At 42.3% G+C, this 12,005-nt stretch overlaps 1 protein-coding gene across 1 annotated transcript in view; it reads left to right on the top strand.

Moving 5' to 3' along the window:
- The first annotated feature begins 11,833 nt into the window (after window positions 1-11,833).
- Window positions 11,834-12,005, top strand: part of LOC144497732 (LIM homeobox transcription factor 1-alpha-like) — a 228,536-nt gene continuing 228,364 nt past the window's right edge. Inside the window, exon 1 of the mRNA XM_078219170.1 lies at window positions 11,834-11,843. Coding sequence (XP_078075296.1) covers window positions 11,834-11,843 — 10 coding nt within the window. The remainder of the gene's footprint in view (window positions 11,844-12,005) is intronic.

Genomic DNA, 12,005 nt, shown 5'->3' with positions numbered 1-12,005 from the left:
CAGAGGAGATTCACTAGGTTGATTCCAGAGTTGAGAGGGTTGGCTTATGAGGAGAGACTGAGTAGACTGGGGCTAAACTCATTGGAATTCAGAAGAATGAGGGGAGATCTTATAGAAACATATAAGATTATGAAGGGAATAGATAAGATAGAAGCAGGGAAGTTGTTTCCACTGGCGGGTGAAACTAGTTCTAGGGGGCATAGCCTCAAATAAGGGGAAGCAGATTTAGGACGGAGTTGAGGAGGAACTTCTTCACCCAAAGGGTTGTGAATCTGTGGAATTCCCTGCCCAGTGAAGCAGTTGAGGCTACCTCATTGAATGTTTTTAAGGCAAGGATAGATACATTTTTGAACAGTAAAGGAATTAAGGGTTATGGTGAGCGGGTGGGTAAGTGGAGCTGAGTCCACAAAAAGATCAGCCATGATCTTATTGAATGGCAGTGCAGACTTGAGGGGCCAGGTGACCTACTCCTGCTCCTAGTTCTTATGTTCTTCTGTAGTGAATGAGAGAGGAGCAAGCTCTGAGGATGAGTGGGAGTTATGAGAGTGAGAGAGAAGTAGAAAGGCCAAGTGTTTTGGGTACATGATGGGAAAAAAGGGGAGAGGAAGCCTTGAGTGGAGGGTGCTGGAGGGGATGCTGCTCTTGGGGACCAAGCCTTGTCTGTAGTCCTTATCCAAAGGCAGCCGGTAGGTTGGCAGTTCTTTTCCCATGACGGTACATCAAAACACCATGTCTCACTCAAAAGGAAAGAAGGAAGATAGAGAGACAGAAGGGAGAGAGATAAACATTTAGAGGGAATCGTAGGGGGCGGGACACGGACCATGAAAAGGTCCGTTCACTTCGGGCAAGATTTTCCGGTCTTGGGGCGAGTGCAGCCAGAAAGTCCCACCCAATAGAGTTTTACAACACAGCAACAAGCCCTTTGGCCCATTGTGTTTGTGCTGGCCATCAAGCAACTATCTATTCTAATCCCATTTTCCTGCACTTGTTATGTAGCCTTGTATGCTAAGGCATTTCAAGTGCTTTTAAATGTTGTGAGGGTTCCTGTCTTTACCATCCTTTCAGGCAGCAGTTCCAGATCCCCACCACCCTCTGGGTGAAAAAGTTTCCCCTCAAATCCCCTCTAAATTTCCTGCCCCTTCCTTTCAATCTATGCTCCCTGATCATTGACCCCTCTACTAGGGGGAAGAGTCACTCCCTAACTACCCTGTCTATGTCTCTCAGAATTTTGTACACCCTGATCTTGCACCTCGCCCCATTCCCACCCCGTTCCCACCAGCCTTCTCTGCTCTAAGGAAAACAACCTCTGCCTGACCAGCCTAGAAGAGACAAGAGAGAAAATCACAGGGAGAAATTGAAACAGAAGATGAACAATGGAGGATTAACATGACTAAGACAGTTTATTCTGGTAAGAGAGACTATATTCTCTGACATGTCATATGCAATGACATGGGAATAGTATGAGTAATATTTTAAATGTTTCATATATAACACACACCTCATAAGTGCCAAATCTGCTTCCTACAAAACCTTTGTTGCCACACTTGTTTCTTAACTCACACATATCACGTAGTGACTCACAGTGAGAAGTGCCATGCCAGATCTCTAGTTGTATAAACGTCCCCTGTATAGTGTACACTTCTTGCACACTTACTTCTTGCAAACAGTTTGCTGAAGGTGACAGCTGCTGAACAATGTTGGGTTAGAGTTGTCACTAAATAAACAATAAAAAAATTCTGCTGTGCTTGCCTCAGCTTGACAAAGTTCCTAACATATAGAAAGAATCCCATCTTTCTCTAAATATATATCTGTGTTAGCCAAACATTATGCAAGCGAATACATTCAAATTGTCTGGCTAATAACATAAATTAAAACTCTTTGTTACTCATGAGCTGCTGACACAAAACATAAATTAATGATCAAATGTTTGAAAGTCAGTAAAATGCATTTGAACATACAATATAAATTAGACTAAATGTTTGTTTTAACAAGCCCTTGATCTCTGGATCAAGGGACAATGAAATCTTCAGAGAAGTCGGCTCAAAATAGATCACTACTGAATAACAATCCTAATTAAAATGGTCATCTTTACCAGCAGCTAACGAGTTTATTGGAAAGCAGCACACTTCCTGGTCAGTGCTGACTAACATGATAACTGGTAAAAATGGTATGATTATGTTGTTACGATTGACCAAGAAACTATCTCAGAAATGATACTTGCCATTTATTTTTATTCTTAATATTATTCTAGTCTTGTTACTGCATTTTTTGTATGCATTGAAATATGGCCCTGCAACTGGAATGGTTTCATATCTTTTCATACAATCTCCTGCGACCAAGAATGAATTAGGGGAGTGAGGGCGGGATGGGTGTTAGGAGGGGCAGTGTGTGGTTTAGCTTGTCTCTGCTTGATTTAAGGGAACATATCGCACTGACTAAAGGTCAGAAACAACCAAGTGGGTTAGATTTCCAGCACATTAACTCGGGACACAAATCACATTTTTTTTTGTTTAAATGACAGTTTTTTTCCTCCTTGCTGACGTAATGTGATATTTCATTAAATAAATATACTGAAATCAACATTAGAATAACAACACTTCCAGATTTGTGGCTAACAAGCAAAGAACACAGCATTAGTTAGGAGGCACCCACAAGTGAGGACTGGGAAAACGAAATCCTACGAATGAGTTGTATTATGATGCTCAAACATGTACTCTCTCATCAATGGTAATTTACATAATCCTCTGTAAATCATGCATTTATAAACCAAGTTATCTTCACTGTTGGAATTCTACTCAAATCTGTTTGCAGTTGTCTACAAGATAGGGATAGATGAGCTGGACAGGGAATTTAGAGCAACAAGTAGTAATAGTTAAGGCAAAGCAGCAGCCATAATTGAAATTAGGTCATGGCCATTAATAACAGTGGCGTACTATTCAGGTCTATGGGTAAGAAGTACAGGGATATGATAACAGGTGAGGCTGACCACATAGCTGATGAGAACATAAGATCAGGAGAAGGAGCAGGAGAAAGCCATTCGGCCCCTTGAGCCTGTTCGGCCATTCAATAAGATCACGGCTGATCTCCACCTTCCCACACTATTCCAGTGCCCAATATTTTCTTTGGTATACAACGATCTATCACCCTTGGGCCTGAGCCTACTCAGCGACTAAGTATTCACATATCTCTGGGGTAGAGAATGATAAAGATTCATTACCTCTTTTAAAACCCTAGGATACAGATCATCAGCTACAGAGGATTTGTTGCGAGTTATTCCCATTAATTTCTGCTGTATTATTTCTTTATTTATACTGATTTTTAAAAGTTCCCTATTCTCATCCGACATTTGGTTCCCTATTATTTCCATGTTTTTTTGTCTGTCTTCTATGGTGAAGTCAGATACAAAGTATTTGTTTAATGTCTCTGCCATTTCCTTATTCTCCATTATAATTTCACCTATCTCTGCCTTTACACATTCACATTCACTAATCTCTTCCTATATACATGCCTTTGGAACTTTACAATCTGCTTTTGTGTCTCTTGCTCGCCTACTTTCTTTTTCCTGATCAAATTTTTGGTCCTCTTTTGCTGAATTCTCAAATTTTCTCAAATCATAAGGTTTACTAATCTTTTTGGTAACATTACCATTACAGCTTTAAAAATATAAGATATGCTGATGATACTTTTCTTGATGCTGATTCCGAGCAGAAACTCCAAAAGATTTTGGATAGAGTAGTGAGTGAAATTGAGAAGAAAGGGCTGGGCATAAATTATAAGAAAACAAAATGTCTGGTCATGTCCAAGAAGACAATCACATGAGAATAAAGATTACAGAAAAGAATGAAAAGGTCACATAGGTAGACAAAATTTCTTACCTAGGAAATATGTTAACATCAGACAGAAGTGCGAACAAGAAATAAGATGCAGGATTATAGAGTCATAGAGGTTTACAGCATGGAAACAGGCCCTTCGGATCAACTTGTCCATGCTGCCCCTTTTTTTAACCACTAAGGTAGTCCCAATTGCCCATGTTTGGCCCATATCCCTCTATACCCACCTTACCCATGTAACTGTCCAAATGCTTTTTACAAGACAAAATTGTACCTGCCTCTACTACTACCTCTGGCAGCTTGTTCCAGACACTCACCACCCTGTGAAAAAATTGCCCCTCTGGACACTTTTGTATCTCCCCCCTCTCACCTTAAACTTATGCCCTCTGGTTTTAGACTCCCCTACCTTTGGGGAAAGATGTTTACTATCTAGCTGATCTATGCCCTTCATTACTTCACTGACCTCTATAAGATCACCCCTAAATCTCTTAGGCTCCAGGGAAAAAAGTCCCAGTCTATCCAGCCTCTCCTTATAACTCAAACCACCAAGTCCCGGTAGCATCCTAATAAATCTTTTCTGCACTCTTCCTAGTTTAATAATATCCTTTCTATAATAGGGTGGCCAGAACTGTACACAGTATTCCAAGTGTGGCCTTACCAATGTCTTGTACAACTTCAACAAGACGTCCCAACTCCTGCATTCAATATTCTGACCAATGAAATCAAACATGCCAAATATCTTCTTCCCCACTCTATCCACCTGTGACTCCACTTTTGAAGTGGCCAAATATGCAAACGCTGAAAATTATTATGATCAACTTAAAATTAGCCATGAAAACAAAGCTGAGAATCCTGGTGTGAGACATCGCACCAATTTTGATAAACAGAAATGAATGTTAGATGATCAGTAAGGCAATGCAGATAAGAATTGATTATGGTTTTTGAATTATGGTTTTATGATTGAATTATGGTTTTTGAAGTGAATAATGAAGATACCTAAGGCACGTCGCTTACAATGTAAAATCTGAGAGCAAAATAATTCTGCTGACCAAGATCAGGGAGAGACAGCTGAATCTCTTGTGAGGGTAATAAGAAATCATGATCTAGGAAGTGTGACACTAATGGGAAAGATCGATGGTAAAAGAGATTGAGGCAGACAAAGAACAGTCTTTCTAAAGAGCCTTCTAAAATGGGTAACTGTACCATCAATGGAGAAGGTCCATTTCTCCACAGCAAGATTAATATGGAGGCCCGTGGTCACCAATGACTCTTAGGACACAGTACTGTAAAGAGAGAGAAAAGCCACTTTCTTTAATCACCACTCCCCATAACCATTCTTGTTAACTACAGTTTGATCACTTTTTCTTTGGATTTTTATTCCTTAAAGTAATGTATATTTGTTGCAAATTACGTACAAATTCTTTAAATGCTTGTTTCTCTGTCTACCTTAGCCAACTCTTCCCTCTTACCTACGTAGTTTGCTTTATGTAGATTTAATGTCCTAGTTTTGGACTTAACAAAGTTACTTACAAACCTAATTTTTAAAATTCTATCATATTATGTTCCTTCTTCAGGTTATTAGTTAACTCTGTCTCATTGGGCAATACTCAATCATAAATAGCCCATTGTCGAGTTGGTTCCTTCACTTACCGATCTCGAAAACTATCTGCTATACATATTAGAAACTTGTCCTTCACACTATTACTGTGCACTGGGTTTGGCCAATCTATATGAAGATTAAAGTTCCCCATGATAACTGCATTACCCTTATTACATGTGCCTATAATATCCTGACTTAAACTCTACCACTGTTAGAGGGTTATAAAAACCTCTCACCAATGTTTTTTGCCCCTCGTTGCTTCTTCATACCACCCAAACTGAAATATTTAATTCCCAACTTTGGTCACTTTGCAACCACATCTATGTGGAAGTCTTGAACTTTGAAGTTCATGAGCATACCCAGTAATGGGGAATAGTTATTACCTCACGGTGTTGGCTGTGAAATATTCTGTTTATATAATTAATTAAAATATTTTTCAGTAAGTATAACTCAAAGAAACCCAACAAAATTGCTTCCCCACCATGTAACTCCCTTCAGGACAATGTTCTGAAATATTAACTGTTTCTCTCCCCATCGATGCTGCCTGACCGGCTGATTAATCAGCATTTTTAGTGTTTATTCTAAGATGGAGCAGGTGGATGGATTCCTTTTGTTATATTTTCGAAACAGAATCATAACTGCATGTAAGGAATGAAAGAACTTTATACAGCAGCTTTCATGAGCTCAGGACAGCACAAAACATTTTACAGACAATGAAATACTTCAGAAGTTTTTAAAAATATATTTGTTCATGGGATGTGGGTGATGCTGGCTAGGCCAGCATTTATTTTATTGCCCATCCCTAATTGCCCTCGAGAGGGTGGTGGTGAGATGTCTTCTTGCAGTCCATGTGGTGTAGACACACTCACCTTGCTGTTAGGGTGGGAGTTCCAAGATTTTGACCCAGCGACAGTGAAGGAATGACAATATATTTCACAATCAGTGATGTCCTGGAACTGAGATGATAGACCTCCAACATAAACAACCATCTTCCTATATGACTCCAACCAGCAGAAAGTTTTCCCCCTTATTCATCATTGACTCCTTGATGCCACACTCAGTCCAATGGTGCCTTGATATCAAGGGCAGTCACTCTCACCTCACCTCTGGAATTCAGCTCTTTTGTCCATGTTTGAACTAAGGTTGTAATAAGGTCAGGAGCTGCATGACCCTGGTGGAACTCAAACTGAGTGTCAGTGAGCAGGATATTGTGAAGCAAGTGCTGCTTGATAGCTCTGTCAATGACTCATTCCAACACTTTCAAATGTAGTCACTTTGTAATGTAGAAAATGGCGACATGCAAATTGTGTCCGGCAGGATCCCACAGACAATGCTGTGTTCGTGATGAAAGAATCTGTTTTTGTGATGTCCAGGATACCAGGGAGAACTCCTTTGCTCTTCTTCAGATAGTTGGGTGTGTTATGATTCCCGTAGAGATCAACAAACTAAAAATAAGATAATTTACTGAATGACCCCAACAAAAACCTGATGGACAAGATTTCATGTTTTACAATATTTTCTTTAACAATCAAACCAAAATCAACATAAATTGTACACAAATTTAACAAACAATTTGTAGTTAATATAATCTATAACATACCTGAAGGGTGGCATGGTGGCACACTGCTACGTCACAGCATCAGGGATCCGGGTTCAATTCTGGCCTTGGGTGACTGTCTGTGTGAAGCTTGCACATTCTCCCCATGTCTGCATGAGTTTCCCCCAGGTCCTTTGGTTTCCTCCCACATTCCAAAGATGTGCAGGTTCGGTGGATTGGCCATGCTGAATTGCCCCTTAGTGCCATGGGGATTAGTGGGGTGAATACATGGGGTTACAGGGATAGGGCCTGGGTGGGATTGTTGTTGGTGCAGGCTTGATGGGCCGAATGGCCTCCTTCTGCACTGTAGGAATTCTATGAAATAGTGGATATAAAACAAAGATGGATCTCCAGTTTTCTCAGGTAGTTCATTCAGTATATATGGAATTAACTTCAGGCACAAAGTCCTTCAAAGCTCTGTCTTCCTCAGATTTGGGCAAGTCCCATACGACAGCAGCTTTACTCTACTCATGGCCCATGGATACTATTTTCACCAAAAGGTCCACTTTCCCACATCCCTCTTAGCTGTGCCCATGGACCTGTGTCTTCTTTTCTAGCTGTGCCATAACTTTCCTCTCCTCATTGTACTGATCATTTCATGGTTTCATCTTTTGTCTGGTTTCAACCAGCTTCTGTTGCCCGAGCAACCTGAGGTGACAGCCCCCATTCCCAGAAACCTGTTGGTCTTCGTTTCTCTTTCAGTTCAGTAGTGTCTTTAAAAAAAAGCTTTGACTTGGGAGTTAGTGCATCCAACAAAATTTGACAAGTGAGCTGTGCAGATGGCAGCTTACGCACACATCCCCATACCACAGATTTCATCACACATGGGATCATTTACATCAAGTTTGTCCAACCTTTTTGCGCAGCAGGGGCCACATTTACACTTCTTTCTTTATCAAGGAGCCAATGAGCAAAGATAAGGTTTGGCACAACATTAAACATGAATTTAAAAGAAAAGTTGAGGTAGGAAGAAAATAGACAACTTGCTGAGCAAAAATAAAACAAGGTCAAAGCAATAAACTGATGATCAAAAACAGAGTAATTCATAAAGGTGACCAATTAGAGCTTGACAGTTTTAAAAAGTTAATGTTTATTTATTAGTCCCAAGTAAGGTTTACATTAACACTGCAATGAAGTTACTGTGAAATTCCCCTAGTCGCCACAGTCCAGTGCCTGTTTGGATCAATGCACCAAACCAGCACATCTTTCAGAATGTGGAAGGAAGCCAGAGCACCTGGGGGAAACCCACACAGACACGGGGGGAACATTCAAACACCCCACAGACAGTGACCCAAGTTGGGAATTGAACCCAGGTCCCTGGCGCTGTGAGGCAGCAATACTAATCACTGAGCCACCATGCCACCCGCCCCACGAGAGAGATAGTGTACGTGTACCTGGCTCACTCGCTGTCACAAAGCTCGCTCGCTTGCTCGCTCCCTCACTCGCTCCCTCACTCGCTCACTTGCTCCCTCACTTGCTCCCTCACTCCCTCCCTCACTCCCTCCCTCACTCCCTCCCTCCCTCACTCCCTCCCTCACTCCCTCCCTCATTCCCTCACTCCCTCCCTCACTCCCTCACTCACTCACTCCCTCACTCCCTCCCTCCCTCCCTCCCTCACTCACTCACTCACAACTTCACTCACTCACTGTGTGAGTGGGTGCGAAGATGTGTTGATCTTCGAGACATGCACTCTCTCTCTTTCACTCACTTGCACACCCACCAGCAGTGGGTGGCTTCACATCTAGCCCCAGCCTGAGCCTTCACGGTCTTTTTTCCCCAGACTCTGGCAACCTCTTCTCCGGATGTGGAGATGCCGGCGTTGGGCTTGGGTAAACACAGTAAGAAGTCTAACAACACCAGGTTAAAGTCCAACAGGTTTATTTGATAGCAAAAGCCATTAGCTTTCGGAACAGGCTGTCCCTTCGTCAGGTGGGTTCAGAACTCCCACCCACCTGACGAAGGGACAGCCTGTTCAGAAAACTAGTGGCTTTTGCTACCAAATAAACCTGTTGGACTTTAACCTGGTGTTGTTAGACTTCTTACATCCTCTTCTCCCCCAGGCCCCAGCAGCCTTTCTCCCAGGCCCCAGCAGCCTCTTCTCCCCCAGGCTCCAGCAGCCTCTTCTCTCCCAGGCCCCGGCAGCCTCTTCTCCCCCAGGGCTCTGACATCCTCTTCTCCCCCAAGGCCCCGTCCTTCTCTGTAACTCCTTCCCTCACCTCCGGAAATCCTCCCTTTAATGCCATCACACTCGCTGCTGCTAGTAAGCCTATCATCATCAAACACAGGAAAGGAACGGTTTATGGTTGGAGAAGCAGCTCCTTGCAGAATCATTCAACTTCACTTGCCAATCTTACCAGTATTTTGAACTGTGGCTCCGGGGTCAGTCTGGCCTGTGGGCTGCCGGTTGGACAAACTTGTTTTACATTGACCCAAGAGGACAGGTGGGTTTAACATTTCATCTGAAAAATGGTGCCTCAGACAGTGCAGCACTCCATCACTACTGGACTGGAGTGTCAGAGCAAATTTTGCACCCAAGCCCCACAGTTTGAATTGATTCCATAACCTTTTGACTTGGGAGTTAGTGAGTACTAACTGGACCATAGCTGTCACGTGGCTTTTGTTACTGTGAGTATAGAAGACTAAGGATTTTAAAGTTTATTTATTAGTGTCACAAGTAGGCTTACATTAACACTGCAATGAAGTTACTGTGAAAATCCCCGAGTTGTCACACTCCGGCACCTGTCCGGGGTTACACTGAGAGAGAATTTAGCATGATCAATGCATCTAACCAGCATGTCTTTCGGACTGTGGGAGGGGTGGAGCATCCGGAAGAAACCCATGCAGACACGGGGAGAACGTGCAAACTCCACACAGACAGTGACCCGAGCCAGGAATCGAACCCGGGTCCCTGGCGCTGTGAGGCAGCAGTGCTAACCACTGTGCCACCGCACCACCCAAGGGGGTGATCAAATTTAGAGGAATTAATTTGGTGATTTAACTAAAGTGTTTAAGATTACCATAGGAGTTGATTGGGTGATAGGGAGAAACTATTTTCTCTGGTGGGAGAGTACCATTAAAGTTAAAGCTGGGATTTCACACATAGCCTATCCGGAACTTCCTCCCCAAAGGTGTTAAGGCTCGGAACCAATTACAAATTCGAAACTGAGACTGATACATTTTTATTAAGCAAGAGTAGTACAGGTTACACATGGAGTTAAAACACTGCTAAGCTATGATCTAATTGAATGGTGGAACATATTTAAGGGACTGAATGGACTATTTCGCTTCCCCTGATCTATGAATTGGATGAGAATTTGAATCGGAAGAATGTTTAAGGGCAGAGAGATTGCATTTGAAGAGAGAGATTCAGATGAGTAGGTAGAAAGACGGGCTAACTGGCCTTCTCCTGTGCTGCATCTTCTGTGATTCCAGGTGTATGGGACTGTTTTGCTGGTACTTTGTGTGGATTCTTCGCTGTTCAAAATTTCCTGTGGTTTTAAATCCTAAATTTGGGAAGTCAAACCTGTAAAGGAGGCTGAATGAAATTTTGCTGCCTTTCAAAATATTCTTCCACTGAGGACAAATATGGGCCTGATCCTGGTGAGTTTTGCCTGTCTGAGAGATCTTCTGGGAGGTGACCTCCTTTTTGGCTGCCTCTGGGGTCCTGTCCGTTTAAGGATAATGGGCAGGTTCCTGAGGCAGCAGGTCCAATCAGATTGCCTGTAGCTTTGGATGATTGGCAGCCACACTGGGAGAGCTGGGCATGGCCGAGGCAGCAAGGAGAGTGTGAGGGTACCTCCAGCTCCACAAGCCACAAGATCAGTGCCAGGAAGCTGCCCCAATACTGCTAACAAGCTGCTCTGACCCTGGCGGAGTCCTTCCAGTCCTCCTTCATTATCCTCCAAATTCCTAATTATTGGCTATCATCCACTGTCGGGAGGCTAATCACTTCCATTGCTCATTCCTCTAATGCAAGATCTCTTGAAGGCAGGAACACAATGGCCTGCCGATCTTAGATCCTAATCTGCATATTTGCTTCTTATCCCGCTTTCCAAACTGCCTCCATGGGATTGGGAATATTTCACCTGCTGTGAGCAGTAGCTGTGTCAAATGCATTCTACTCTCTCTACACTCCTGCATTTCTACATTTATATGGGTTTTTAACCTGAGATGTACCTTACAACTCTACAGTCACTGAGCTGTGCAAAGATCCAACCAAGTGTTTGAACTGTAGAAGAATTATAATTGAATTTCATTTCTGAGACCTGGTGATAAAGCCCATCCTGATGGGCTGGTGAAATCTCCCAGCTCTTCTTGCAGTGTGTAGCATACATTTGGGACAGTCTCATTCCAGTTCCTATTGCATGCCGGTCTACGCCACAAAACTGCCGATAATTCAATACAAATGTCTTCCATCTATTATCTCAGTTGGATGTAAAATACACTGTAGTATGGTTCAAAGAAGAATATGGTGTTCTACCCATGTCCAGGGCAATATATATCGCATAACCAACCTCACTAAAACTGGTCTCATTGTTCGTTGTGCGATTTTGCTGATTGCAAATTGTGTTTTCCCACATTTCACATCCCACATTTCACCAATGACGACAGTTTTAAACATGTTTCCTTGGCTGTGAAGCTCTTAAGGATATTCTGAAACTGGAAAAGGTACTTATATAATTCTAATCTTTCTTCAATTGGTAACCTAATTCAAAACATCAATGAATCTGGCTGGTGCGGGAGATGATATTTGCAATTGAGAGCCATGTTCAATGGAGAACAAATTAGAAGGACTTTCACTGCGCAATGTCTAAGAGTAGAGTGTAATATATCTCAGTACCAAATTACAAGATGTATCCAAGTTTTAGAATGATACAAATGATAACTCTCCGCAATACAGCCTTTAAAGAATATAATTTTTACTTGTGGACGCCTATTTAATGCATCATATGGTCTCTCTCTCTCCCTCTACCAATTA

Source organism: Mustelus asterias, chromosome 8 (genome assembly GCF_964213995.1).
Source record: "Mustelus asterias chromosome 8, sMusAst1.hap1.1, whole genome shotgun sequence".
Taxonomy (NCBI): domain Eukaryota; kingdom Metazoa; phylum Chordata; class Chondrichthyes; order Carcharhiniformes; family Triakidae; genus Mustelus; species Mustelus asterias.
Note: the sequence above shows the minus strand (reverse complement) of the source record. Positions and strands in the feature narration are given on the sequence as shown.